Genomic DNA, 27,500 nt, shown 5'->3' on the forward strand with positions numbered 1-27,500 from the left:
AAGTTTTTCCTATCAGAATGCTCCACTTTTTTTTTTTTTTTTAAACTCTTGGGTATTCAGATTTGTTAAGTAAACCATGGAAGTCAACATCTACCAACCTGTACAATAGATCATGTATTCAAAGTATTATGGAGATTTTGGGAGGAAACTGTGCGATAATGGATATTACTGTGTGCTTAGTGTAAATTACAATTGTGGATCTCATATTTAAAGCATAGTACTTTCTTCCATTGAGATCTCAGAGGGCCATTGTAGGTGTTTCAGGAAGTGGTATTTGGTGAGTCAGTACGTGGTGGTCTCATCTATCAGCATTGAACCTGTGTCCTGGAGAGTGGTGTTGGAGTATGCTGTGACATCTCTTAAATGGAACCTAAAGCTGACTTGACAAAAGGACTTGTGAATTACAGTAACTCCTCACTTAACGTTGTAGTTATGTTCCTGAAAAATGCAACTTTTGTGAAACTGTTAAACAAGTCCAGTTTTCCCATAAGATTTAATGTAAATGCGGGCTGTTAGGTTCCAAGGAAATTTTTTTGGAGCAGACAAAAGGCATTATATATTGTACAGTACTGTACTGTGGTTGGGAAGTGCTCCTGGCTTACCCCACACAGGCACAGCCCACTGCAGGCAAGGACACTAGAAAGCACCTTTGCAGCAGCAGAGGCAGCTTACGTGGAGAAGAACAGGCACCGACTTTGCTGGGAGATGCTCCAGGCCCGCCTCTTCCCGTCCCCACTCCACTCCAGGCCCACCTCTTCCCACCCTCACCCCCATTCCACCTCTCTCCTGAGCACGCCTCATCCCCACTCCTTCCCCCCCCCCACACCCTCCGGAAAGTCCTAAGAGCCACCAAACAGCTGTTTGGCAGCGCTTAGGACTTTCTGGGAGGGAGGGGGAAGGAGCGGAGATGCAGCACTTCCCCACTCCTAGGGAGCATTGCACAACTTTAAACAAGCACGTTCCCTAATTGAGCAGCGACTTAACTTTGAAGCAACGTTAAACGGGAGGATGTTAAGTGAGAAGTTAGTGTACTGAGTCTTGTACCTAGTACTCTGGCCAAAGCCTAAATATAGTAATTACACTTAAATTTTTCTCCTGCAAGTCATCTAAGCAAATTTAAATAACCTTCAACTCATGCCCTAAACTGTAGAGTAATGTTTCAGTGCCATTAAACAGCAGCTGCATTTTAATGATGTGTGATGTGAAGCTTGTTAGCTGTTTTTAAAGTGCTTTGGGATAAAAGGCCCTATACTGGGCAGGGGTGCTGGTAGTGAAGAAAATGTTTGTTTAGTATATACATTCCAAAGGGTGGTGGCATCTTGACACCTATTGCTTAGATATCTAATGGTTTGCACGTCACTTCTTTGTTGCAGATTAATCAGCCACTCGATGGGGATTAACAGTGGAGCACCTTTTTGTGTCGCCTTTCCACCTCTACGTAGCAAGAATAACAACTTCAGCACTTTGTCAATAATAATTATGAAACTGATATTAACTGAATGGCAATTATGGATTTTTAACTCTAATTCACAGTAAACTAGCAAGCCATATGTTGAAATTCCTACTAAGTAGCTTCCTGTTCTTTGTTTCATACCTATCTGTACAAGGTGGAATATAAGCATTACTTGCATCAGGAACATAACAGAAGTTGAAAGAGAAGACATCTTAGAGAGATGATAGTATTATTTATAGAGCTATAATAAATATATATTTTTATGGTAATGAAAATGGCTCCCCAGAATGCTGACTCAGAATCTATGCAAGTTCAAGAGCTACCTGTGACAGATCTTCAGAAACCAGCAAACAAAGAGAATGAGAGTAGGGAGGAGACTATTAGTGAAGGATCCATAAACCGGATACCAATACGCCTGTGGGTGATGCATGGCGCAGTGATGTTTGGCAGAGAATTCTGTTATGCCATGGAAACAGCATTGGTAACCCCGGTATTGTTGCAAATTGGTAAGTACATTTTTTTCGTGTTTAATTTACTGTTTTAAACAAAGCCATTGCTTGTTCTTAATGTTTTTTGGCTAATGCCATAGGAAAAAGTTTCATAGTAGCAGCCGTGTTAGTCTGTATTCGCAAAAAGAAAAGGAGTACTTGTGGCACCTTAGAGACTAACAAATTTATTTGAGCATAAGCTTTCGTGAGCTACAGCTCACTTCATCGGATGCGTTCAGTGAAAAATACAGTGGGGAGATTTATATACATAGAGAATATGAAACAATGGATGTTACCATACACACTGTAACCACAGTGATCACTTAAGATGAGCTATTACCAGCAGGAGAGCGAGGGGAGGGGGGAGGGGAAACCTTTTGTAGTGATAATCAAGGTGGGCCATTTCCAGCAGTTGACAAGAACGTCTGAGGAACAGTGCGGGGGAAGAAGTGGTTTTGTTCTAGCTAGAGCAATAGGGTGTAAATTGGGAACATCTGAGTTCCATTCTTGGCTCTGCTACTGACTAATTGTGGCCTTTAACAAAATGTTAAACACCTTGAACTTGCATATATCATTTGTATAAAGGTTTTGCTCGTTACTTCTTAGGGTTACCTCTTATAGGAGATTTGAGGGAAAAGTACCAAGTATTTTTTGCTAATATTGTAAGTTGTCAGTACAAATATATAAAACCTATGTATCTTCAAATGTGTAAAGTTTTTAAAAATACACTGAGAACAAGTTGTATCAGATTATATCCAAATATCCATTTTAACATTGGACAAATATTGACTCCAGTGGACTTTACGTACAAACTTGTTTTCAGTAGTCTTGACACAAGAACTGGGAAATTTAATCAGGTTACTTTGCCCAAGAAAATGCCGAGACTATTGTGTGGATAGGCTTTGACCATATCTATTGAGCTATATAATATTGTATGTTCTATTTTGAGCTTCTAGTGAACCTTTTATCTTATCTTTAATTCAGTGAAGCTCTTGCTTGGTATCTTTCTTTTTTTATATGTTTAAAGATACAAAGCGATATTGTGCCAAGAACTTGCTTATGCAACAGGCAACTGGCACATGAGGAAAAGGAGAGTACTTATACCAAGTTCAGCCTCTCACTTACATTGTATATCATTCCAAATGTTAAACTATATTTCAACTTTTTATGCTGGAGTCTTAAAAATTCTCAAAATGAAGATAGAATGGATCCATGGCCAACATTAAGTTGTGAATGCATCCGATGAAGTGAGCAGTAGCTCACGAAAGCTTATGCTCAAATAAATTGGTCTCTAAGGTGCCACAAGTACTCCTTTTCTTTTTGCGAATACAGACTAACACGGCTGCTCCTCTGAAACTTGTCATTAAGTTGTGTCGCTCTGAAATAATATGCCATGGCTAATGTTAACTAAACATCTAACTGTTTTTGTTTGCTCAAATAAAGTTGCTGATCTACACTATTAGCATGTTTTAAAACTAGATTGCAATTTAGCTGCCAATAACTCTGTCCCTTAATTGGGTCAGTGTTGTTGGTACAGGATGTCCATAGGATTCCTGTTACCAACCAAGAGGGACAACAAGAAGTCCATTTAATGGACAGAACAACTTTGGCATCCTTGCTGCAGTCTACAGTGCATTGTGTAATAGAAATAAAATGGGGATTAAAATGAGTGTAGACAGTTCTGCTTCTTGCATATTAAGGAAGTGTTTGTGCCAGTTTCACAAATAATTGCTGGTCTCATTAAAGGACATGACTCTCCAGACTTTCTAACCAAAGGTGAAGGCCAGGTATTAAGTGTTTTAGATTAATAAACACTTCAGTATCCCTTGCAGTAGCAAGTGGTGAATGGGAAGAGGACAGAATTTGAGCAGGCTTAGTGGTGCCTGTGAATTATTTGTATGTAATATCTATATGCTTTAAAATACAGCTTAAAACAGTATTGCTTCATTACCAGACACTGCCACATTTGATCAAGTCCTACTTTGACCTTTCTATGTGGTTTGGAAACCTGAAGATTGGTTTGTGGAATCAGTGTCAGGTTAATGAGGCTATAATTTTGTGGATCGTATCATATACCCTCTTTAAATATTGGCACATTAGTTGTTGTTTTTTTCCAGTCCTGCATGAATTTATTAGATGTTTAATTCCCCCTCCCTCACAACTTCAAACCATTTTTTTTCCCTAGGCATGCCCCAACAGGTAATCTATATGGTAACCTGACAGCGCTGAATGGTTGTACAGTAATAGAAGATGTGAGTCAGTAACACTGTTTTCAGAGTAGCAGCCGTGTTAGTCTGTATTCGCAAAAAGAAAAGGAGTACTTGTGGCACCTTAGAGACTAACAAATTTATTAGAGCATAAGCTTTCGTGAGCTACAGTAGCTCACGAAAGCTTATGCTCTAATAAATTTGTTAGTCTCTAAGGTGCCACAAGTACTCCTTTTCTTTTAGTAACACTGTGTGGTTTTTTTCATAGGTTATTAACTTTATATTTCAGCATTTTATGATTAAAAGATGCAACTGAACTATTAAGCTATGTGCACATGCTGAAACTGAGTGACCATGTTATATCAAAAGTAAACAATCGTTGCTGAAGGAGAACCATGGCCTTGTCTAAATGGGCAGGGGAGGAGTAGGATGTAGTTTGTCTTCAGTTGACACTTGCTGTTTGCTGCACTATACAGAAGCCATACCAACAGCATGCACACAGGACAGCTCTGCCCTCTTTCAATTTGCATCATGTACATGCAGCATACTAAGCGCATGACTATCTGGGAAAAACAGACTCCAACGAGAGACTGCTGAATTGGAATTAATTTGCAAACTGGATACAATTAACTTAGGCTTGAATAGAGACTGGGAATGGATGAGTCATTACACAAAGTAAAACTATTTCCCCATGGTATTTCTCCCTCCCACCCCACCCCCCACTGTTCCTCTGATATTCTTGTTAACTGCTGGTATTAGCCTACCTTGCTTGTCACCATGAAAGGTTTTCCTCCTTTCCCCCCCCTGCTGCTGGTGATGGCTTATCTTAAGTGATCACTCTCCTTACAGTGTGTATGATAAACCCATTGTTTCATGTTCTCTGTGTGTGTGTATATAAATCTCTCCTCTGTTTTTTCCACCAAATGCATCCGATGAAGTGAGCTGTAGCTCACGAAAGCTTATGCTCTAATAAATTTGTTAGTCTCTAAGGTGCCACTGGTACTCCTTTTCTTTTCACAATCCTTTGCGTCACTGCTGAGCATTGTGTACTCTGGGTTTTTTCCTCAAACATTGTCAGATGCATATCAGAAACCTGTGGAATTCTGGGACTTGAGGCCAAACTCCAAAAAAAAAATCTGTGATTCCATTCTCTCCATCCCATGCTTCCTCTTTTTCTGGGCAGGCTAGTAAAGTGTTTTTTTGTTTTTTGGTTTTTTTTTTTTTTTTAATTGTTGGCTGCATTGCTTTGTGCTTGCAACCACAAATATACAGAGGTTGCTTGGGCTTTATTTGACTTCTTTAAACTGGGTAGCTTTAGTTTGGACTTTTGCCTGCTGCACCACCAAGCAGAAGGCATAGCAGCAGCAGCAGCTGCTCCTCCAGCAGTGACAGGAAGGGGGATGAGGAAGATGATGATGATGATGATGACAAAGCTGTTCCTGGAACAGCTTCATGCCGTGCTGTTTTCAGGGCTTGGGAAGCCAGCATCTGTTGATGGGAAAGGATCATTTAAAACACCTGGGATGCCAAGTAAGTGGTGAGAGAATTTCAGGATGGTGAAAGCAACCTTTTTTGGATATCTGTGCTGAAGTAGCTCCAGAGCTGCAATAGCAGCATACCAGCACAGTACCCCACTCTCCACTGCCATCTGGAAGCTAGCCACCTCTAAATGCTACCAGTCCATAGCCAACTAATTCAGCAGAAGGGAGATCAACTGCTGGAGCTATTGTCATGCAGGCATTTGACATCCATAAGGTACTGCTGCAGTCAGTTATAAAGGTTGGTAATGCTCAGGAGACTGTTGATGGCTTTGCACACATGGGGTTCCCAAACTGCACTGGGGCAATTGATGGAACCCACGTGCCTACAGTCTGCCCCCTGCACGAGGTCGGCTTCTAAACAAAGGGGTATTTCTCCATGGTCCTTAATGATTTGGTTGACTACCATGGTAGATTAACGTACACAAATGGAGGATAGTCTGGAAAGGCCATGATGCTAGGATCTTTTGGAACTCAGGCCTATTTACCTTAATGAATAAAGGACCGTTTGCCCTCAGGATCACTATGGGCATTAAGAGTGTGGAGATTGCTCAGGTTATCCCGGGAGACCTGGCTTATCCTCTGCTTCCCTGGCTAATGAAGTCATTCACAGACTGCTTGGATGGAAGGAAGGAATTATTTAACTGTCACATCACTAGTTTTAGAATGACAGTGGAGTGTGCATTTGGTTATCTGAAAGGAAGGTGGCACTGTTAATGGGCTAGGTTGGAAGCTGCAGGGGAAAAAAGCCTGAGATTATAGCTGCATGTTATATTTTGCACAACAATGTGAGAGCAAGGGGGAGAGAGAGCCTTGCCAGTGGGTGGGAAGCTGAGGTGCAGAGACTTGAGCAGCCAGCCAGGCACCCACTAGAAAATGGCAATTAACCCACAGGTTAATTCTGTGAGGGACATGTATTGCTGTTGCATGGAATTTCAGGCCTGAAAATGTACAGCTGTACATGTTTCCTCTTCTGCCTCTTGTTCTTCTGTCTTCCCGTGGGGAATATCAGGGCTCAAAGTTATCAGGGATGTTAGATAATCCTAGAATATCAGGGCTGGAAGGGACCTCAGGAGGTCATCTCGTCCAACCCCCTGCTCAAGACAGGACCAATCCCCAACTAAATCATCCCAGCCAGGGCTTTGTCGAGCCGGGCCTTAAAAACCTCAGATAGGAGATTCCACCACCTCCCTAGGTAACGCATTCCTGTGCTTCACCCTCCTAGTGAAAAGGTTTTTCCTAATATGCAACCTAAACCTCCCCCACTACAACTTGAGATCACTACTCCTTGTTCTCAGTGGTAGCAGATGACAGAACAGTCTAGATCCATCCTCTTTGGAACCCCTTTTCAGGTAGTTGAAAGCAGCTATCAAATCCCCCTCACTCTTCTCTTCCACAGACTAAACAATCCCAGTTCCCTCAGCCTCTCCTCATAAATCATGTGTTCCAGTCCCCTAATCATTTTTGTTGCCCTCCCCTGGGATGCTTTCCAATATTTTCCACATCCTCCTTGTAGTGTGGGGCCCAAAACTGGACACAGTACTCCAGATGAGGCCTCACCAATGTCGAATAGAGAGGAACAATCAGGTTCCTCAATCAGCTAGCAACGCCCCTACTTATACAGCCCAAAATGCCATTAGCCTTCTTGGCAACAAGGGCACACTGTTGACTCCTTTCCAGCTTCTCATCCACTGTAACCCCTAGGACCTTTTCTGCAGAACTGCTGCCTAGCCATTCGGTCCCTAGTTTGTAGCAGTGCATGGGAGTCTTCCATCCTAAGTGCAGGACTCTGTACTTGTCCTTGTTGAACCTCATCAGATTTCTTTTGGCCCAATCCTCTAATTTGTCTAGGTGCCTCTGTATCCTATCCCTACCCTCCAGCGTATCTACCACTCCTCCGAGTTTAGTGTCATCTGCAAACTTGTTGAGGGTGCAGTCCATGCCTCTTCCAGATCATTAATGAAGATATTGAACAAAACCAACCCCAGGACCGACCCTTGGGGCACTCCGCTTGATACCAGATGGGCTGCCAACTAGATATGGAGCTATTGATCACTACCCGTTGAGCCCGACTATCTAGCCAGCTTTCTATTCACCTTATAGTCCATTCATCCAGCCCATACTTTTAACTTGCTGGCAAGAATACTGTGGGAGACCATATCAAAAGCTTTGCTAAAGTCAAGGAATAACACGTCCACTGCTTTCCCCTCATCCGCATAGTTATGTAGTCATAGAAGGCAATTAGATTAGTCAGGCATGACTTGCCCTTGGTGAATCCATGCTGACTGTTCCTGATCACTTTCCTCTCCGCTAAGTGCTTCAGAATTGATTTCTTGAGGACCTGCTCCATGATTTTTCCAGGGACTGAGGTGAGGCTGACTGGCCTGTAGTTCCCTGGATTCTCCTTCCCGTTTTTAAAGATGGGCACTACATTAGCCTTTTTCCAGACGTCCAGGACCTCCCCCGATCACCCTGAGTTTTAAAAGTTAATGGCCAATGGTTCTGCAATCACATCCGCCAACTCCTTTAGCACTCTCGGATGATGACTTGAAAGAGCTGGGCTCCCAGGTACAATTGTTCTCCCTGCCCTGACCTTGGCCCAGAAGGGAATAGTATTTGGAAGCACTGCTGTAGGGGCATAGCAGGTAACATATGCCAATTTTCCTAGTACCCTGTGTCCAGGAGAACATGGTTATGTCCTGGTTGAGAACACTGAATTGTATGTACATCCTCTAGTAGCAAATGCTGTAGCAAAGCATTCTGCTTCTGTATTGCCTCAATGCGTTGCCCCTGCATGTCCCTGTCTCTCACTACAGCGTCTCTTGCCATGACAGTGCGGTATCTGGCCACTTCATCTCTCACTCGCATTCTTGATAGCTCCCTGTGTCTTTCCTCTCTGATCTCCAACAACCAGCTCTCCCTTATTTTTCAGTTTTTTGGAGCGTATGCAGTAAGTTCTAACATTTCATCTCCAGTTTTTCATTTCTCCCCTCTCAGGTTAGCCAGCCATTGATAAAGGCCCTGTCCTTGAGGGTCAGGCAGTTGCAGGTGCTGTGGTTGGGGAAGTAGGAATCACTTGTGGGTTTTTGTCAATCCTTTTTTTTTAAAATATATATTTACGCCTCTCTGAGATTCTTCCCATTCTTGAGGGAACATCAGTTAGTAAGTGGGGTGCATGAGGAGGGCTAGATGGGGATTTTTGGATGTTCTGTGTATTCCATTTGGGTTTGCAGTTATGCCTGGGAGGCTGGGGGCGGGAGGAGCAGGAGAGGGATAGCATTGTTCCCCCTTCAACACTGCAGTCTATGGTGTGCCTTGGAGGCACTTCTGTGGTGTCAGAGGGATTAGCAGGAGCATCTGGGGGTGAACTGGATAGCAATCCCCCTGTTTCCTTTAGGCCAGGGGTCTCAAACTCCTGGCCCGCAGGCCATGTGCGGCCTGAGAACCTCCCCGCTGAGGCCCGCAGAGGAGAGACCTATGCTGCCAGCAATATCGGCTGCAGGTGCCGCCCCCCCTCCCCCAGCTCCCATTGGCTGGGGCAGAGATACCATCACTAGTTGCCAGGCAGGGTCAGCCATGGAGGCATCATCATGAGTTGCCAGGCAGAGTTGGCCATGGAGGCAGTGCCACTTTTTTCCACAATGAATACAAACAATTCAAAATGCAAATACCACTGTCTGATGCCCACTTTGCTGCAATCCTGAAGGTTTCAACTGCTCAGTCACTGAGGCCAAACATCTACAAACTAACAGAACTGAAGCATTGCCAGGTGTCTGGCAAACACTGAAAACTCTCCAGCAGGCGAATAATTGTATCAAGTTGTATGACAGTTTTATTATTTTTAAGAAATTCGAAATAAAAAATACAATATAAATGTTTTCTTTTCTGAACACCATCTTCAGTGACCTTATTGCCAGCTGGGAGGATTTGAGGTCTGGCACTGGCCCTAAGGTAAATTAGTTTGAAACCCCTGCTTTAGGCTTTCCTGACTCTTGATGACATTACAGTGAGGTGGGGGACTAGGAGGTAGAGAATAGGCTTATTCAAAAAGGCAAAGGGTGGACAGAATGCTCTGTGAAGTTTTTCACCAAGATGGTCTCCCTCCCCACCCCCCGCCAAGTGCTGCAGGAGTGGAAGGCAGTTGCAAGCTATGCCGGGGCAATAACTGTGTTGCTGTCCCACATAATGACCCAAAACAGAACAATTCCTTAGTTTCAGAGTAGCAGCCGTGTTAGTCTGTATTCGCAAAAATTTTTTTTTTTTTTTTTTTTTTGCAATTCCTTAGTGTTAGAGCAGAATCTAACCCCTGTAGACATGCAGGGAAAATAGATCAGGTTCTGCACTGATTGTTTGAAACCTTAACTGATCCCAGTCTTTCACTATGTAAACTTGTGCAAAGCCAGTAAGAGTTGTATAGCTGTGCCATCCCAAGGTAAACTTTTCCTGTATGAATGTGTACATCAGGGCATACATACTTCAGGAGGGAGCTGTAGTCTTAGTACCTTTACAGTCATGCAGTGCCCGTGTCCACCTCATGTCAACTGAGAATACTAACCAACCTTTTTTTCCTCTCATAATGATGGTCTTAAATTGTTGAACTTTGCAAAACTAAATGATTTAATTATTCAAATGTTGCGCAAGGGGAGGTGGAGTATAGGTTGTGGCTGCATCATGCTGTGTGGGCTGAGGGAGGCAGGGGCTAGAGACAAAGGGTCCTGGTTCACATCCACCAGAACTGGCTGCAGCCCTGGAGCATCAGGAGCAGAAGTTAGAACGGTAGTATGGTAAAATAATAAACTGTAAAGATAGATACTTACATGCCTAGGATCTGCCTCCCGAGTGTCAGGCTGGCTTCCTACCCAGTTGGTTTCTGAAGCAATTCTGGCTTCCTGGGAAAAGCGTTTCACTGCTCTCCATGTTCCTCCTGTGATAGTTTTTGCTGCTTGTCCTTGTGTAGATTGCCCAGGGTCCCCAACTTGCTTAGGGGTGGTGGTGGTGTAGATGCTAAAACTTGTCAGTGCCTCAGAAAATTTACAGGTTACACTTCCACAGCTGGATTGGTTCCTGGCTTTAATGCAAGTTCTCCTAAGCAGTTTTCTCTTTATCCATTACTGGGCAGTATTCCAGTTGTGACCCCCATCATGGGAATCTGAATAGCGATGTCCACAAACACCCCTTTATCATGGTGGCTGGCTCCAAGAGCTTGCTGCACTGATGCTTCTGTCCATATGGCAAAGGAGATCTTGGGTCTTTGTGTGGTGCCAAATAGCTGCTCAAGGCAAGTTGTAAAGGCTCTTGAAGTAATATCACTGTAATGCCATTATACTGGAATCCAGGAGCAAATGGGCTGATCCTGGCACTGTGCCAGATTTTACAGAGGGGAGGCGGTCAATTTGGGCAATAGTACAAGCTTGTGGTTGGAGAAGTCGTGCAGTCGTCGTGCGTGAAAAGACCATCCCTGTCCCACATCTAATTTTGAAACAATCAAAATGATAATGACAAAGTAGTAAGGAAGGATGAAGGGAAAACCAAGAGCCATTTGAAGTTCTTGGGCCTAAGCCCATTGAAATCAATGGGCATCTTTCTATTGCCTTTAGTGTGCTTTAGATAGTAAGTGCACAAACTTCAGAAAGATGTTTTCAAGTTATGGTTCTGGCCTGCTCCACACCTCTCCAGTCTATAAGTTGCTCATGGTAACCTGGGCTCCTTACCTTGTATTTCAAATACAGCTGATGCATTAGGCTCTTATTATTGTCCTGAGTAAAAATTCTTCTTGCAAAATAGAGATTTGGGAGCTAGGGGGAAAAAATATTTGTATTTTAAACTTGAGGAAAAAAATTTAAGCTGTTCAGTTTCATTCTGTAGTTCTGGACTCCCTGCCCCACATAGTGGAAGAATGGAAAGACTACTACCTAACTGAATGAAAAGGAGTACTTGTGGCACCTTAGAGACTAACAAATTTATTAGAGCATAAGCTTTCGTGAGCTACAGCTCAAAAGCTTATGCTCTAATAAATTTGTTAGTCTCTAAGGTGCCACAAGTACTCCTTTTCTTTTTGCGAATACAGACTAACACGGCTGCTACTCTGATACCTAACTGAATAAAACCTCTAAAATAGATATTAGGCATATAGCCATTAATTTTATCTATAGCCCAAGACCCTAAAGGATATGATGTTTTATTCCATTAATACATGTCTCAGGTGGTGAACTTATAATACTGTGAACAGTGCACCTGAGGCAAATGTTAAAAACATCTTGAAACATCCCCACCCATCACTTTTTTTTTTTTTTTTTTTTTTAATAATTGACTACTGGTAACTTATGCCCCCTGAGGGGTGTCTCAAAATTAATAGGATGTTGCTGTGCATACTGCCAAGGATGAAATTAGTTGTATTCATACTGTGAATCTAATTTTTATCATTAAATAACTTACTGTGACATAAAATCAGTAGCTGGGACATGTGTGATTTGTCTTATTTTCTTAGAGAGGGGTCTATGTAACATTATAAGCATCAGATTAACTCTCTGAAAGTACCTTTTCATTCAAGGATCCTGAAGTGGTATGCAAATTGTGATAGGGCAAGGCCACATGGCTATAGTAAAGTAGTGAAGAACAGATATGTTTAGCTCCAGGCTAAACAAATCCCTGGTACCATGGTAACCAAATGGCAGTTGCTTCAGGTTAATCAAGACACCTGGGGCCAATTAAGATCTTTCTAGGAAACGGAGATAGCTAGGTTGATTGGGACACCTGAAGCCAATCAAGGGCTGGCTGGAACTAGTTAAAAGCCTCCCAGTTAGTCAGTGAGGTGTGCGTGTCAGGAGCTGTTGGAGGAAGCCGTGTTGTTGGAGGAACTAAGCAGTACAAATCCATATCTGGCGTAAGGAAGGAGGCACTGGGGTAATGGTGAAGGAGATATTCAGTAGGGGCTGTTGTGGGGAAGTAGCCTAGGGAATTGTACACGTCCTATTTCCAAAAAAGTTGGCTACCATAGTTGCTACTATTGGGGTCCCTGGGCTGCAGCCCAGAGTAGACGGCAGGCCCGGGCTCCCCCCTCCCTTCCCAATTAATCACTGAGACTGGGAGACAACAGAGACTGTGTGAGGGAGGGTTGTTTCTCCTCACCTCCCTTGCTAGCTTATGATGAAAATGGCTCAGTAAGCTGTGACCCTTGCCTCTAGAGAGAGAAGGGCTACGTGGAGGGTCACAGGGAGTCTCTGAGGCTAGCGAAATCCACCAGGAAACATGAAACCCATGGAGACAAGGACAGAGCTTTGTCACAAAATATAATTCTATGGGATTTCTGATCCTACAGGTGCCTGTAGGAAATAGAGCACGTACTTTACCTCATACTAAGCAAAATGCTAGTGCCACTCCATTTGGAAGCCGTTGGGTTGACAGCTGTGGGATAACCACATCACTTACAGGAAAATAGCTGCACAGGCGGCATAAAACGCTGCTTTTTCATAAACAACTTTGAGCCTGGGCTTCAGAGACACCAGCGATAGGTAGCCAGACTTTCAGCTCAAGGTAATATGAGGACTTGAGCTGGCTTCATGTTCTTGAAGCCTGTATAAGCCTTGAATTAATCTTTTAAAATATTTGTAAAATGGAGGCTGAATTTCAAGCAGTGCAGGGTTATAGGCATATTTTCTACTATGATTAATGAAACTTATCTGAATCTCCTAGATGGATTTGAAAATCTCAGTCAGGAAATAGGTGAATTATTTCCCTTGTTCTAATTTTTTCAGTATAATTGCACATGAGAATGCACTCTTGCTCTCTAATGAGAGTTGAAGAATCTAGTTGGAGAGCTAAATCTCATGGGCTATACAAGAAGCCTGGAAAGATCTAGGACATGTATATAACATGACCTTTTACTTGTACACAAGATCTTAAGAGCAAACAGCTAAAGCGTGTCTATTCCATGCACACTTCTATGCCCTGGGGGTTTTTCACCTTCCTCTGTAGCATGGGGCATGGGTCACTTGCTGGAGGATTCTCTGCACCTTGAAGTCTTTAAACCGTGATTTGAGGACTTCAATAGCTCGGACATAGGTGAGAGGTTTATTGCAGGAGTGGGTGGGTGAGATTCTGTGGCCTGTATTGTGCAGGAGGTCAGACTAGATGATCCTAATGGTCCCTTCTGACCTTAATATTATGAGTTTATGCCAAATGCAATTAGTTAGCAGTTAAGAAGCTGACTTAAGAAAAATCATTGCTCAACCACTGTTTCTTTTATGGATGAAGAGGAAGACTTTCAAGCAAGTTTCATTTTGTTTGGTGGTGATTTCTGTTCTTCTGTCAGTGGTAGTATGAAACCATATGTTTAGGCTTTATAATTCCTTATTAGAGTCTCTTTTTTTCTTTTTATTTCCCCACCCCCAAATCTCATATGTAGCCCCTCAGAACTGTAGCTCCCATAGCCAGCAGTGCAGAGGCAGAGGCTGAGAAATGGAAAATGCCTGCCTTGCTTCAGAAGCTAAGAAAAGGGAAATGTTTGGCACAATCCTGGGTCCTGGTCCACCCAGACAGAGAGCTGCCCATGTCACAGTGCAATGCCACAGTAAGGTGCACACCTATCACGTGAAAGCTGCAGATGAACTCTGGAGTTGCACCTATTTGCTCTGTGTCTCGTGTGAGATTTTGTGTAATGCTTAGTTACTAGAAGGTGGGAAAAAATACCAAGATCTGTTGGGGTGGGGGGTTGGTTTTTTTGTTTGCATGAAATATTCTGCTCCATTGCTTGGAGTTAAAACAAAGGAGGCTGGTAGGGAGAAGCAATCGAGAAAGGAAACACTGACAAATAGAAGATATCTCCAGGAGCAATATCATGGGTCTTTAAGAGAACAATGAGTGAGCTATTAATTGGAACATGCCTACCTGCCTCTCTCCAGTCAGTTTAACAGGCTTATTTTTCCAAGGCAAGAGCCAAATATCAAAAGAACACTAAATCTTTAACCCCTGCCTGCAGGGATGGGGTGAGAAGGCAGCAGCTGGTTGGACATGAGGGACAGAGAACTGCAGGAGGTTGGTCTCTGTTGCAGTCCAGAGATGGAGGAAGCTGGGCTAAGCGGACCTTACCAAAACTTGCAAGGAAAGGGTAAAGTTTAGGTGAGACCAGCTGCATATAAACTTCTATTGCATTAATCCTTTCTTCTGCTTCCTATGTACCTTTTGGAATCCTAAACAATGTTTGTTTTGAAGAAACTGGTTTGGGATCACTTTAATGAACAGGTCTCAGGCTCCCTGAGGGCTATCTTCTTGCAGATGATTGATTATGGTTGGGGACTGCAACCCAGTGATTCAGTTTCTGAAACCAGCAGCATGGCTGCTGTCAAAACACCAGATCCCCACTATTTATTTGTTTTAATGTTTAAAAGCTCACTTAGAGAAGAATTGTCAAGGTTGCTTTCACCTGCATATCCTTTTACCCTGTTCTCTTCTGTGTCCCTTAACTGGCTCCTGTGTTTTTCAGTTTGAGCCTTTTCTGAGCCAGTTAAATGTAATACAATATAAAACTGTACTTCTGCTTACTAACTGGAGGTGCAGAAAAGTTTCCCCCATTTTTTTTATTACTTTAGAGTTCTAATTCTATTTATAACACTGCTCTAGGCTTTAAGATGAACAGTACAAAATGCCTTTGCTATGCAGATATCAGTTTATGATTGGCAAAAGTTAGCTGCACTGGATAGATTGTAGAGTTCGCTCTGTTTTGTTTCCTCATTTGGAAAGTTATGCATAGCAGTTCCTCATTTGGAAAGTCATGCATAGCAGTCATGCATAGCCAGACATTTTGGGCAATCAATAGTAATGACAAGCATACCTGCTGTGTCTTACATAGGTCTCATGGTGTGACTAAAATATAATTTACAATTCTATTGCACTCTGCAGATTAGACAAAATTTAAGAATACTCCATTTAAAGTGCCTCAATCTGAGTCTCAAATACAGATTTCCTTTTGTTTTGCATTGAACTTTGGTACATAACAGAATTGTACTAGGTCCAGTAGACCATTTAGTAATCTTGATTACTGCAGTACTTATTTTTCTTTTACTCCATTCAGTAGCTGAACATTTAAGATTTTTTTGGTCACTAAAGTTCAGATGCATGAGCCAGTTTATTCTCCTAAGTGTTGGCTGTTCTTTACTTTTTTGCTTATCAGAATAAGCACACTTAGTAAAAAACAGTTTGAACAAAGTTTTCTGCAATTCTGTTGCCACAAAGAATAGAGAATAGATGGCTTAGTGTTGAGGCCTTCCCAGCATGAAGTGTATACATATAGCTTGCTTGATTTATACTGACTTTCAAAAATTGGGAACAGATGGTAACATTACTGTCACTCTCTAATTTCAGATTATGTGCCCTGCTACTGTTCAATTTAAAACATCAATGCAAAAATATTTGTTCAATGACATATAGCATACAATAAACACACCTGCTAACAGCCCCAGTTCAGCTGGGATTGTCCTGAGTTTTAAAATGCATTTCTAAGTTTAGGAATCTAGATACCCTCTTGATTTCCTTACTTAGGTGAGTAGGTTTAGTGACCAAGATGGGACACATGCATATAAGGATTACTCCTTTAAGGGTTGCAGAATTGGGCATTTTGCCACATTTATGCCTTATGCCGATGAAGTGAGCTGTAGCTCACGAAAGCTTATGCTCAAATAAATTTGTTAGTCTCTAAGGTGCCACAAGTACTCCTTTTCTTTTTGCGAATACAGACTAACACGGCTGCTACTCTGAAACCTGTTGTTATGCCAAATTGTAGATCTTAATTATTGGCAGAATGTGGCCAAAAAGGTTACTTTCAAGATGGATGTTCTCTTAGTGAAGAAATATACACGTTAACTAACACAAAATATTGCTTAACTTTCTCCACTGACAACCAAAAACAGGTTAATGGGAAAACTGACTTTTTTTCCAGTAAATTGTACTACTACTGAAATGGGGGGGGGGGGTTGTTTTTGGTTTTTTTTGGTGGTTTTTTTAAAAGAACCTTCTGTTCAAAATATATATAGTTGAAGTTCCTTTTAATATCCTAGATTGTATTAAGTAGTGATTTATTATAAAAACTATTAAACCATTTAAACTTCTCTGGAAAAACTATTCTTGGAATATATTTCAGTTAGCTTAGTGTTGCTCTCTCATAGCCTGTCACATCTTCCTTCAAACTTTCCAAAAAACCGCTTTTCAAGACATTAACTTTTTTAGTTTGAACTACGCCTCTTTAATCAGCCTCCTTCCTTTGCTTTAACATGGATTCTACCTCCCAACGGCAGGAAAGCAGCTAAGGGACTGTTGCTGTTTATGCTTGGTAGCTTTAGAGAGGGAGAGCTGTTTGCAAAAGACAGACAAAACAAAAGCTATTTATCTGTTGAATTTAAATACTACACATGATGGCGCTTTTACCAGCATTAGTGTATATAGCAGTCCATTCATATGACATTTCAATTAACAACCAATGTACTGTACTACTTTCCTGGAGCGATTGTCTAAGTATTAAACCGTGCATCCAAACTAAAACTCAGTTCATTTGTCTAAGATAATAGGAAAAGCAATAATAGGATTTGTGCACCTCTTGATGTGGCTATATGGGGTGTTAACTGCAATAAAGGCAATGGCATAGAAAGAAGTACTCCTTTTTTAGGAGCTTACTATACGTTATTTTAGAATTTCCTCTTTTTTTTAAAAAAAAAAAATCCACATTGAATAGTGGGCTAAAAGGATTGATGCATCTGGAATGTCTAAATCAGCCAAAAAAAATTAAATTAAATAAATTTAGGAATGAGTTTTTTGTTTGGTGGACTTTAGTCAGTAGATCATCCCGATAGCACAACTGGGACAGAAAATAATTGGGCCAATGGCAGTGTGTTTATCCCTATTATAAACAACCCAATAGTCAGTCCTAAAGCCTTTAGAAAGGACAGGAGGTTGTTGCTGCAGCATGATGACAATTCACAATAAAAGCCTCAAATGTATATTGCAGTAGCAATGGCTGTTTGATAGTTTGAATCCACACAGAATCAACTCTGCCTTTAATCCTTCTAAGGTCACTCTTTGCATCAAGCTGGGAAAAAAGGTGGGGTGACTCTAGTCTAAGATCTCTGGAATGGATTAAAAATGATGCCCTTGAAGTACAAGGGGGAAGAGACAGGGACTGCGTGAAGAGCAGACTGAACCCCAGTTCTCAGAAGTGGGGGCTGCTTAGGAGAAGCTAGACTTATCTAAACTTTAGGTAAAGATGTGTGTAGACTGTTTAAAAAAAAAAATTCTTTAGAAAGTGTAGCGTACTTGGTTTTAAAAGGCTGGTTTGGTTCATTCTGTTCACCTATTGGTCACAGTTCCCAAAAGAGATTTTTTTCAGGCTGTTGAACCCAGTTGGGTTGGCTTAGTAACACAGCTGGCACATAGTCTCGGGGGCTACTTGATTTGATTTGAGTAGGAGAATTGTGGGATCCCACTCCAAGACAGGAGCAGATGAGGGGCCTGACATCTGAAAGGGTTTACTTGGTGAAACTGGAAACCAGGTCAAAGGTGCAGCTAACCCTGAACTGTGACACTCAAGTTCCCCATGAATTTCTGATTCCATATCAGACTTACTCATCTTGCAGATGAAAATGTTTTCTAGCTGCCAGCCTTTCAGATTTGTTCTGGGCTGAGTCTCCAGCTGGGTTCTTCCTTCTCATGTGTCTTCACCAATAACAAAAAAATGCTAAATTAGGCCCTTAGCTACGCCTGTGAAACTCGTAATGGCTTTAATAATACCTTTGCAGTGCCATGGCCTTCTGTGAGATTGCACAAGTATGACCAATTTGAATTAGTAAACAATTCTGGTGCTACCTAAGAAGAAAAAACCTCATCTCACTCCCTCTTAGCTATGTTGGCTCTAAAATAAATAGTACTCTAAATACACAAAAGAAAAAGTTACTCGGTAAAAAGGTCAGAGACAAGTTGGGTGAGGTAATATCTTTTATTGGACCAACTGCTCTTTGTATATGAGAGAGAGAAGCTTTTGAGTTTATACAGAACCAGAGAGATTACCTACGCACCTTGTCTCTCTCTAATATCCTGGGACCAACATGGCTACAACATTAAATTCAGTAAAAAAGTGGCATTTTACAATTGTTCAACCAGGATTCTAAATATGATTTCTGTCAAGGTTCCTTCCCCACTCTGAACTCTAGTGTGCAGAGGTGGGGACCTGCATGAAAGACCCCCTAAGCTTATTCTTACCAGCTTAAGTTAAAAACTTCCCCAAGGTACAAACTTTGCCTTGTCTTTGAACAGTATGCTGTCACCACCAAGCATTTTAAACAAAGAACAGGGAAAGAGACCACTTGGAGACGTCTTCCCCCAAAATATCCCCCCAAGCCCTACATCCCCTTTCCTGGGGAGGGCTTGATGATAATCCTCACCAGTTGGTACAGGTGACCACAGACCCAAACCCTTGGATCTCAAAAACAATGAAAAATCAATCAGGTTCTTAAAAGAATTTAAATGAAAGAAAAGGTAAAAGAATCACCTCTGTAAAATCAGGATGGTAAATACCTTACAAGGTAATCAGATTCAAACATAGAGAATTCCTCTAGGCAAAACCTTAAGTTACAAAAAGACACAAAAACAGGAATATACATTCCCTCCAGCACATCTTATTTTACAAGCCATTAAACAAAAGAAAATCTAACACATTTTCTAGCTAGATTACTTACTAACTTTACAGGAGTTGTAAGGCTTGCATTCCTGATCTGTTCCCAGCAAAAGCATCGCACAGACAGCCCAAACCCTTTGTGTTCACCCCCCCCCGATTTGAAAGAATCTTGTCCCCTCATTGGCCATTTTGGGTCAAGTGTCAGCAGGGTTATCTTAACTTCTGAATCTTTTACAGGTGAAAGGATTTTGCCTCTGGCCAGGAGGGATTTTATAGCACTGTATACAGAAAGGTGGTTACCCTTCCCTGTATATTTATGACAATTTCCAACTCCAAACAAAGTGTGGGTGCGTTACTTGTATGTCACTCCTTCAAAGACTGGCTGCTGCTGTGATCGGGCATTTCTGTATCCTAGATGCCTAGTCTCACCAATGCAAACAACCCGAGGCTGAAAATAAAAACTGGTCTTTGTTTCCTTGTAAATATCAAGTAACAAAAGGAATAAATAACATGCCTACCTGTGCTTTACTAAACTCTTGCCTTAGCCTCACGCAGGCAGAGTCTATGCTACAAAATACTAGTGTAGCTATGTCACTTGCGGTGTGTGGATTTTTCACACCCCTGAGCGACGTAAGTACACAGACCTAACCCCCTGGTGTAGGTAGCACTATGTCAACGGGAAAGTGTCTCCCATCAAACCACCTAACTATGCTGCCAGGAGAAGCTCTCCCATCTGCGTAGTAGCATCTTCAGTAAAGCAGTGCTGCAGCACCGATGCAGCTGTGCCACTGCAGCTTTTTAAGTGTAGACCTGCCCTCCGTCTACTTGCTCTGCCTCTTCAGCCTTGGCTAATGTATATTGTTTGGTCAGCGTATCCAAGACTAAGTACAGGCTAGTAGCTTGCTTGGCAGGCACTAAGTAGTTGTATGTCATGGTGAGATTGGAATCTTGTTTGTCCTAACCCTCCCAGAACAGTCAGATTTGTCCTGTCTCTGTGCATGGGTCTGCCAGATGAGATCTAGGGAGGGGGAGAGAAGCTCATAATTGCCATGCAGTGAGATGTCTTCATAGGATCAGGTCAAGGTCAGGCTTGACAAAGCCCTGGCTAGGATGATTTAACTGGGACTTGGTCCTGCTTTGAGCAGGGGGTTGGACTAGATGACCTTCTGGGGTCCCTTCCAACCCTGATATTCTATGATTCTATGATTATGATTAGTTTTCCCCTGATGTCCTTGGCCAAAATATCCCTTTCACTCTACCCCCACTTCCTTCTATGCTGAGTTGTTGCCATCCATTCAAACAGTTGCTGCGTTCATGTTAAAGTTATTCCATTATGTGTGCAGTTTACAGATTTGGGGATCCTTTAGAAAGGAAAACACTCTGTAAAAGTGAGAGAGAATCTTGTTATACCTAACTGAAAAATGAACACTTCATGTAACTGAAGATCCCAGGTATTGCCTACTCATATTCTTAAAGGATAGGGTGACCAGATAGCAACTGTGAGGGGAAAATGGGACGGGGTGTGGGGTAATAGGTGCCTATATAAGGAAAAAGCTCCCCAAAAATGGGACTGTCCCTTTAAAAACAGGGCATCTGGTCACCTATTAAAGGAAGACCATTCAGAATCCAATTGAGAGGCTTTGGCAAACCTAAAAGCTGCAAGCAGTGTCCTCAATGGTCTGCACATGTTTCCTAAGCTATCTAACTTGATGAACAATCATTTGCTTCCCTTCTTCACTGATAATCTAATTTGACCTCTCAAGTAAATTTAGTATTTCTAGTTGTATACAGTTTAAAGTCCTTAATGCAAAAAGGTAGCTATATTGCAGAGATGACTTGGCTTTAAAAGTTTCTCCAATGAGAAGTGTATAATCCTATTCAGGGACAATAATATGTTAATCAATGCAGTAAATAAGAGTTCATATTATTGATCAGTATTGCAAGCTTTTAAGTTACAAATAAGATTTCCTTGTGTTCGTCTAGCTTATTAAATTATATCCTTAACTGGAACGTTCCTGTTTCTAAATGTGAAATTGTGACCAAAAACCCACGATTGAGCTTTGGGTAAACTGGGATGCTGCACATCTGCAGGCGACACACGTCACGGTAATTGTTTAATCTTGCAGTGAGACAGAATGGCGCTAAATACTCCAGTCTTGCATATGGCGCATGTGGAGTATAAGTGGGGCATCATGCATAGGTTATGCATTTTAATTCCATCCCGTGTGTGTGTGAGAGAGAGGGATTACAGTGCAGAAAAGTAATTTACTGACTGCTGCATTCACATAAACATATGTGCAGCTATACACCAATGTGCATTGCATACTCCTTGTACTGCTGTATGTGACCTTTAAGTCCTTGTGTATCTGTAGCTTTTCTGAACTTCCAGTAACTGGCAGTCCCCTGTGCCTTCTAGGGACAATTAGACCTAGGTTATGAACTTAATCTTGAGGGGCTGGTTAGGACATGGAGCATACAACCTATACCCCTCAGATGTGGGGAGGTCTGTCAGCTTTCAGGGATTCTTGTTTAAAGTGTTTGTATCTGGAGTTAATCTTCTTTAGATCCTCATGCTGCTCTTGCTGAAAGGTCAAAAGGAACTTGTCAATCACTGCTGGTTTAACAAGCTAGAGGGTTGAATTATATTTAATTTCTAGTTTGTTTCAGCTCATTAGGCACCAGGATGCAAACTGATTATTACTGTCAGAGCTACAGATTTCAGAGCCTTTGCTTTTTTGGGGCGGGGGGGGGGGGGGCGGCTAGACATGGACAAGTCCATGGGTCCAGATCCCAGGCATCAGAGGGTGCTGAGGGAATTGGCTGATGTGACTGCAGAGCATAGGCCATTATCTCTGAAAACTCCTGGTGCTTGGGGAAGGTCCAGGGCGATTGGAAAAAGGCAAATATAGTCCCCATTTAAAAAAAAAAAAAAAGAGAGAGAATCCAGGAAACTACAGACCTGTCAGCCTAACCTCAGCAGTGATCTCAGAGCAGAACGGGTGGTAGGCTGGTTGAAGAATGCTATGCCCTCTGCCTGGCTCCAAGCCAGTCCTCTTGCTGCTAGTAGTGATGTCAAGTTCACAGACCAAAGTGATTTTTCAGACATGGAGCAGCTTCCTTCATGGCGAGAAGGGAGAATCAGTTATGGGACATGCCAGTAGAGTAACGCAGAATGAATCAGATAAATGGGACTGTCATTGGGGCTGGGGGATTAAGAGAACAGAATCAATAGGAGAATTAGAGAGAAATGGAAAGAATCATTTATGGGGAGGATAGGAATCTGGGGTGAATAATGGGAAAGACAACTTCTGAAGTTTCCAGGAGAGGTGGGAACTGGCCTGCATCCCTCCCCTGAGCATATCAGGAGTAGCAGACCACGGGAGATGACTACTCCAGGTAAAGGGAACCTCCAGGTAGTTCAGAGTCTATTTTGAACCCTAAACCTTCTGAGATTGAACCATCTGATTTGCAGGAATGTTACAAGGAGGTTTCGTATGAAGAATAGAGGGGTATAGTCTGTTTAACATTTCTGATAAAGATTCATAGTGAAAATAATGCTCACCAGGGTGAGCGTGCAATCTTCTGGCAACCTCCATGTTCCCACTGTCTTTGGGGAAATAATGAATGAGTTACAACTTAGCATTAAAAATATTTGCCTAATTCAAAGGGAAGGAATATAAAAACCTTTATTTAAAAGTGCATTCTTCTCTCAGAAGCCCCATTCTTAATTTCTTCCTCTTTCAGGGGGTTTGTATAAACAAAGCTGACACTGCTCTATAAAATTCTCTTCTAATGAGACTATGTGAAGACATTGAGGGTTTTTTACACTTATTTACAGGCTCTTGAAAATTATTTTTGTGTTGAGATTGACAAATATTTATTGATCTTGTCCTAGTACTGTTTGTTGTTATAATAACAAAATACAAGGTCTGTAACAACTGGTCTGGAAAACTTAACTAGGTAAAGGATTATTGCCAATATTGAGCAAAATTCAGTATTTTAATTAAGGAACAGTAGTGCAGAATGCATAGTATTTGCAAAACACAATGGCTTTTTATGTTATGTGCACATATACTTGTCTGGTGTTTATTTCTCTTTGTTTCTGATTTTTGGTTATGTCAAGAATACAAGCAAATCTCTAGGTGATGATTTGACAGGTGAAAATAGAAGCTAAATTCTATTCCCATGTCAGATCTTTTGTTTTATACTTACAAGGAACTATTTTTCCCCCATAGAACTTTATCAGAAAGAGATTTTGAATAGAAACTGCTGCATGTGACTTAGTCTTTCTTCCATGCAACTCGTGACCTCATACAGCCCTCAGACTAGTGGTGACACAGTAAGCATTTCCTGTGAACCAGGAGCAGTGCTGGTCCCACTATTGTTGGACTTTTTTTTTTTGTCTGGGAAAAAACAAAAACTTATTTACTAGGAGCCAGTGTCCTGTTTGTTGATAGCTTGCTGGGAAATGCCATGTTGCAAGCGTCTCAGTGGCAGTGGTAGCTGCTAATAGAAATGAAATTGTTTTTTTCATTGAGTTGTGTCGGACTTCTAACCTTCTCCACACTGTGAGCTCATGGGGCCAGTGCTAGAGCTCGTTTATCCAGGGTATTTTTTCCTCTTCAGTATTTGTGTGTTTTCGCTGACTGCTAAATAACAGTACCTGAATTACTTTTTTTCCCCCTAAGAGGTCAACAGAAAAATCAAAAACAATTACAAGTATTGCCTAGCTCAGTGCATGACTGTTAATGGTCATAAAGTTTGGATCCTATTCCCTGACAGGACAAACACAATAGTGGAAAATTCCAGGCAAAAGGATTATAATAAAGGAACAGCACCAGACAGCTCATGGGATTGGTAACAGGATGCAGATGCTTTCACCTCTAGGTTCCCCAATTCAAGCCTCATCTGACTAAAAATGCTTACTGTCTGATAGCTCGTTTGGCCCATATAAACTCAATCACGAATTTATTACAGTTCAGTTCCCAGCTGAATAGAGCAATTGACAGAAATTGTCACTTAGCAAGACTCAGCTGAAAGGACCAGTGACTGGATGGGAATAGATGAACTAATCTTTTACAGTGTGGTACTCATTCCAAGTTCAGTCAAAATGTCTGCCTCTGTGTACCTGTAGAGAACTGGAATCTACAGGGCTAATAATCTGATACATTTCACCTGAATGAAATTCACTTAATGCCACATGGCTGCCTTTTTTACCACTAGATGGTGGTAGTAAATATTCTCCAGCATAACACAGTAGGGGATTTTTCAGTGCCAAAAACTTTAAGAAGGTACTCCCTTCATCTTCTCTCCTTACAGCTGGACATGTTCAACCTGCCATCTCGCTCACCTTATTTAAATCTTGCCTGTAAAGGGGAGAGAAGAATGCAAAAAATTGAATTATCAGGATGCACATGTGCCTTCATAAGTATCTGTAATATCATTTTCCCCCTTCTTACCCCCTCTGTGATGTGTTTGATCCTCACTTTGCAGTGTCTAAATGTGAAATATCATCTCTTGGGCAAGGACCATATTTGTTAAGAGGCACCTAACATTTTGTGGCATTTCAGCTTCATCCTTTCAAATTCCCTCTGTTTGTTTTCTCCGAATGGTATATATGTGTGTGCACATGCACGTGAAAATACTGTGACAGATAGTTTCTACTTCTATCCTAACATACGAGTTACTCTTGCCAGGAACTACTCCAAAAGTGTGTCTTTAGTCTTTTGACTGTAACATAAAATGCCTTGCTATACAAAACCTAGCGCTACTGGAGTGACCAAGATGCTATTTTTGAAAGTCCCCCACCTCCACCGTGCTCCCCTCTCTCTGTTCCTCAAAAAAATAAAATCCCTTAGGCATGCAGATAGTTTGGGCTTTTTGAAGAACATCTAGGAGGGATGTCTTCAGGAGTCTTACCACTGAGGCCTGTTAAGATTAGGAGCACGGTTGAATTGGCAAGATATGTCTATATTACATCTGGGAGTCAGCCTCACAGCCTGGGGCAACAGTCTTGTGTTTGTGGGACTTGTCCTAGCATGCTAAAAATCATAGTCTGGAAGTTGCTGTGACGTTGAAGCTCAGGCACCCAAACCCATCCCCTCCCTCTGCATGCTTGAGAGCCCAAGCTGCAAAGTGCATGTTGCTATTTTTAGTACATTAGTGTGAGCCCTGCCAATACCACCCTGTCAGGCCAGCCTGAGAGGCTTCCTCACAGTGTAGGCATACTTTCAATGTTTGGGGAGGCCAGACATACCTTTCTCTGTCCACTGTGAATCTTCATGGGAAGAGAAGTGCTGTTGCAAACTTCTGACCTACAAACAGCAGGGTGGATGCAAGGTTCACATGTGGCAGCTGAACTGTAATGGTAGAGCGTGGTAGTGTTGGCACTGCAATGTGATTAGTCAGACAAGATAAGGTGCAGCTGCAGCCTATACTCAGAGGTCAAAGGTTTCCCTTCTTCTGACCACTAAATAAATGTACAGTGGTCAAATCACTGTTGAAGCAATTTCTACAAAGTTACCTCTGACCCATTCAAGTTTTAGGTGCCTTGACAGCTCTGCAGAAAAACAGGAGTTGTACTTAATTTTTCTCTTGCTTGTGGCTCAAGTTTTGCACAAGCCTTTATATTTCTAAAGAAGAATATTCTGGCTACTAAAAAGTAGTTTGCTGAAAAATTTCAAAGTTGGACCTTATTTAAAGCCATATTTACTTTAGGTGTCTAAATGGCCTATTTTTCCCCTCAAAGTACTGAGCCTCTTCTGAAACTCTTGCAAATGAGTGTTTTCAGTGCCTCTTATATGTGGATTTAGTAGCCTAGCTTTTGGCAACTAAGACTGTAAACTTCCATCACAGCTATTTGTCTTAGCCTGACTTTTGGCTATTACATGATTTACATAATGTACAGAAACAAGCTGACCTTGCAAGTAGTAAACGGAAAGCAGTAATGCTAGCAATAAAATCAGTTTATTTTTGTTTTTGTTTTTTTAAGGATCTTGTGACACTTGTGCAACAGTTCAGTAACCTTTCTGTGCAATTCATTAACCTTGTTTCAAAACATGCAAATTAAGTTCCCTGTCTGTAGAATTTAGAGAAGTGCAAATTCTATTGCAGCTGACGGAAAAGGTTTAAAAGTGGGTTTTAATTTTGTACCTGAGTGATCAGTTCAGATCGGACTAAACATTGGTATACAAGCTAATGCCGTATCAAGTTCCTTTCCTCTGGTATTCCATCCTTCAGTTAAGAGAGTCTCTGAATTTTTATGTACTGTTGTACCTACATATCTGGTACATTTCTTTGACTTCAAATAGATTGATATTTGTCAATGTAAGTAATTGAAACTTTGCTAGCTTTGGATGTCTTCAGCTGTGTTTATTTGGTCAAGTTGTTTGGTTAGCATGCAACACCTTCTCTTTTGGCTTTAAATAGATTTATTGACCTCTGAGCTCAACTCAGAAAGGCTTAATGTCCCAAAACAAAAATTACCCAGTTTTGAAGCTCAGAATTTAAACTCTTCCCAGCATACACATGTTCAAAAGGCTTGTGGCATTTGACTTGTTTCGTGTCATGGTGACCTCTGCACAGACCAGTTATGTTAATGAAACTGTAATTACTGGATGTCTTTTAAGGTAAGACTTGTTATAACAAGCAGCATTACATGACATGAACCATTGATGCAGGGCTAACCTGACGAAAGGGGATTTCTAGGGAGTAAAACAGTGCTGGGCGTTTCCTTCTCTTCTTCTGTCTTGCAGGTATGTAGTGGGTGCAAAAAGTCAACCATAAGAGACTTAAAAACCTGTCCGGGTTTGAGCTTTGTACATTCTTGTGCTGAAAATTTTCCTCCGCCTTTGGGTTAGTTTCTGCATTAAATTAGCCCCAGCCTGTGCAATAGATCAGACATGCATAAGTGTTAACATCTTGTATGGTCTGGTTTGGTACATGTTAAACATTCAGGGCCTGATTCTGCTCTCATACTGGAGTAAACTATTGAAGCCAAAGGAATTAACCCTGGTATAAAACAAGTGTGCAAGCAGAGGCTGGCCCCCAGGCAGGACTGTATCCTAAGCCCTACTTCTATGTGAGTGCACCCCTGCTGGTTGACTTTGTGCAGTGCTCTACCAGTAACAGAAGGAGAGCTGGTGGGTGTAAATGTAA

General features: G+C 41.7%; 1 protein-coding gene and 1 long non-coding RNA gene across 3 annotated transcripts in view; one reads left to right on the forward strand and one right to left on the reverse strand.

The window, feature by feature from the left end:
• Positions 1-27,500, forward strand: part of SLC45A4 (solute carrier family 45 member 4) — a 90,942-nt gene that overhangs the window by 43,957 nt on the left and 19,485 nt on the right. The window contains exon 2 of one of the 2 annotated variants that reach the window (XM_038389779.2): positions 1,374-1,959. In XM_038389779.2, the coding sequence (XP_038245707.1) occupies positions 1,716-1,959 (244 nt within the window). In that variant the 5' untranslated portion in view covers positions 1,374-1,715. Of the gene's footprint in view, positions 1-1,373; positions 1,960-13,317; positions 13,409-27,500 lie in introns of those variants that run through there. The other variant, XM_043507279.1, reaches the window with a different exon arrangement.
• Positions 22,268-26,136, reverse strand: LOC122458581. Its single transcript, XR_006278628.1, has 2 exons — positions 25,600-26,136; positions 22,268-24,709 (listed from the first exon to the last, which is right to left on the reverse strand). It is a non-coding gene; the product is annotated as an uncharacterized LOC122458581 (long non-coding RNA).

Source organism: Dermochelys coriacea, chromosome 2, assembly GCF_009764565.3.
Source record: "Dermochelys coriacea isolate rDerCor1 chromosome 2, rDerCor1.pri.v4, whole genome shotgun sequence".
Taxonomy (NCBI): Eukaryota; Metazoa; Chordata; order Testudines; family Dermochelyidae; genus Dermochelys; species Dermochelys coriacea.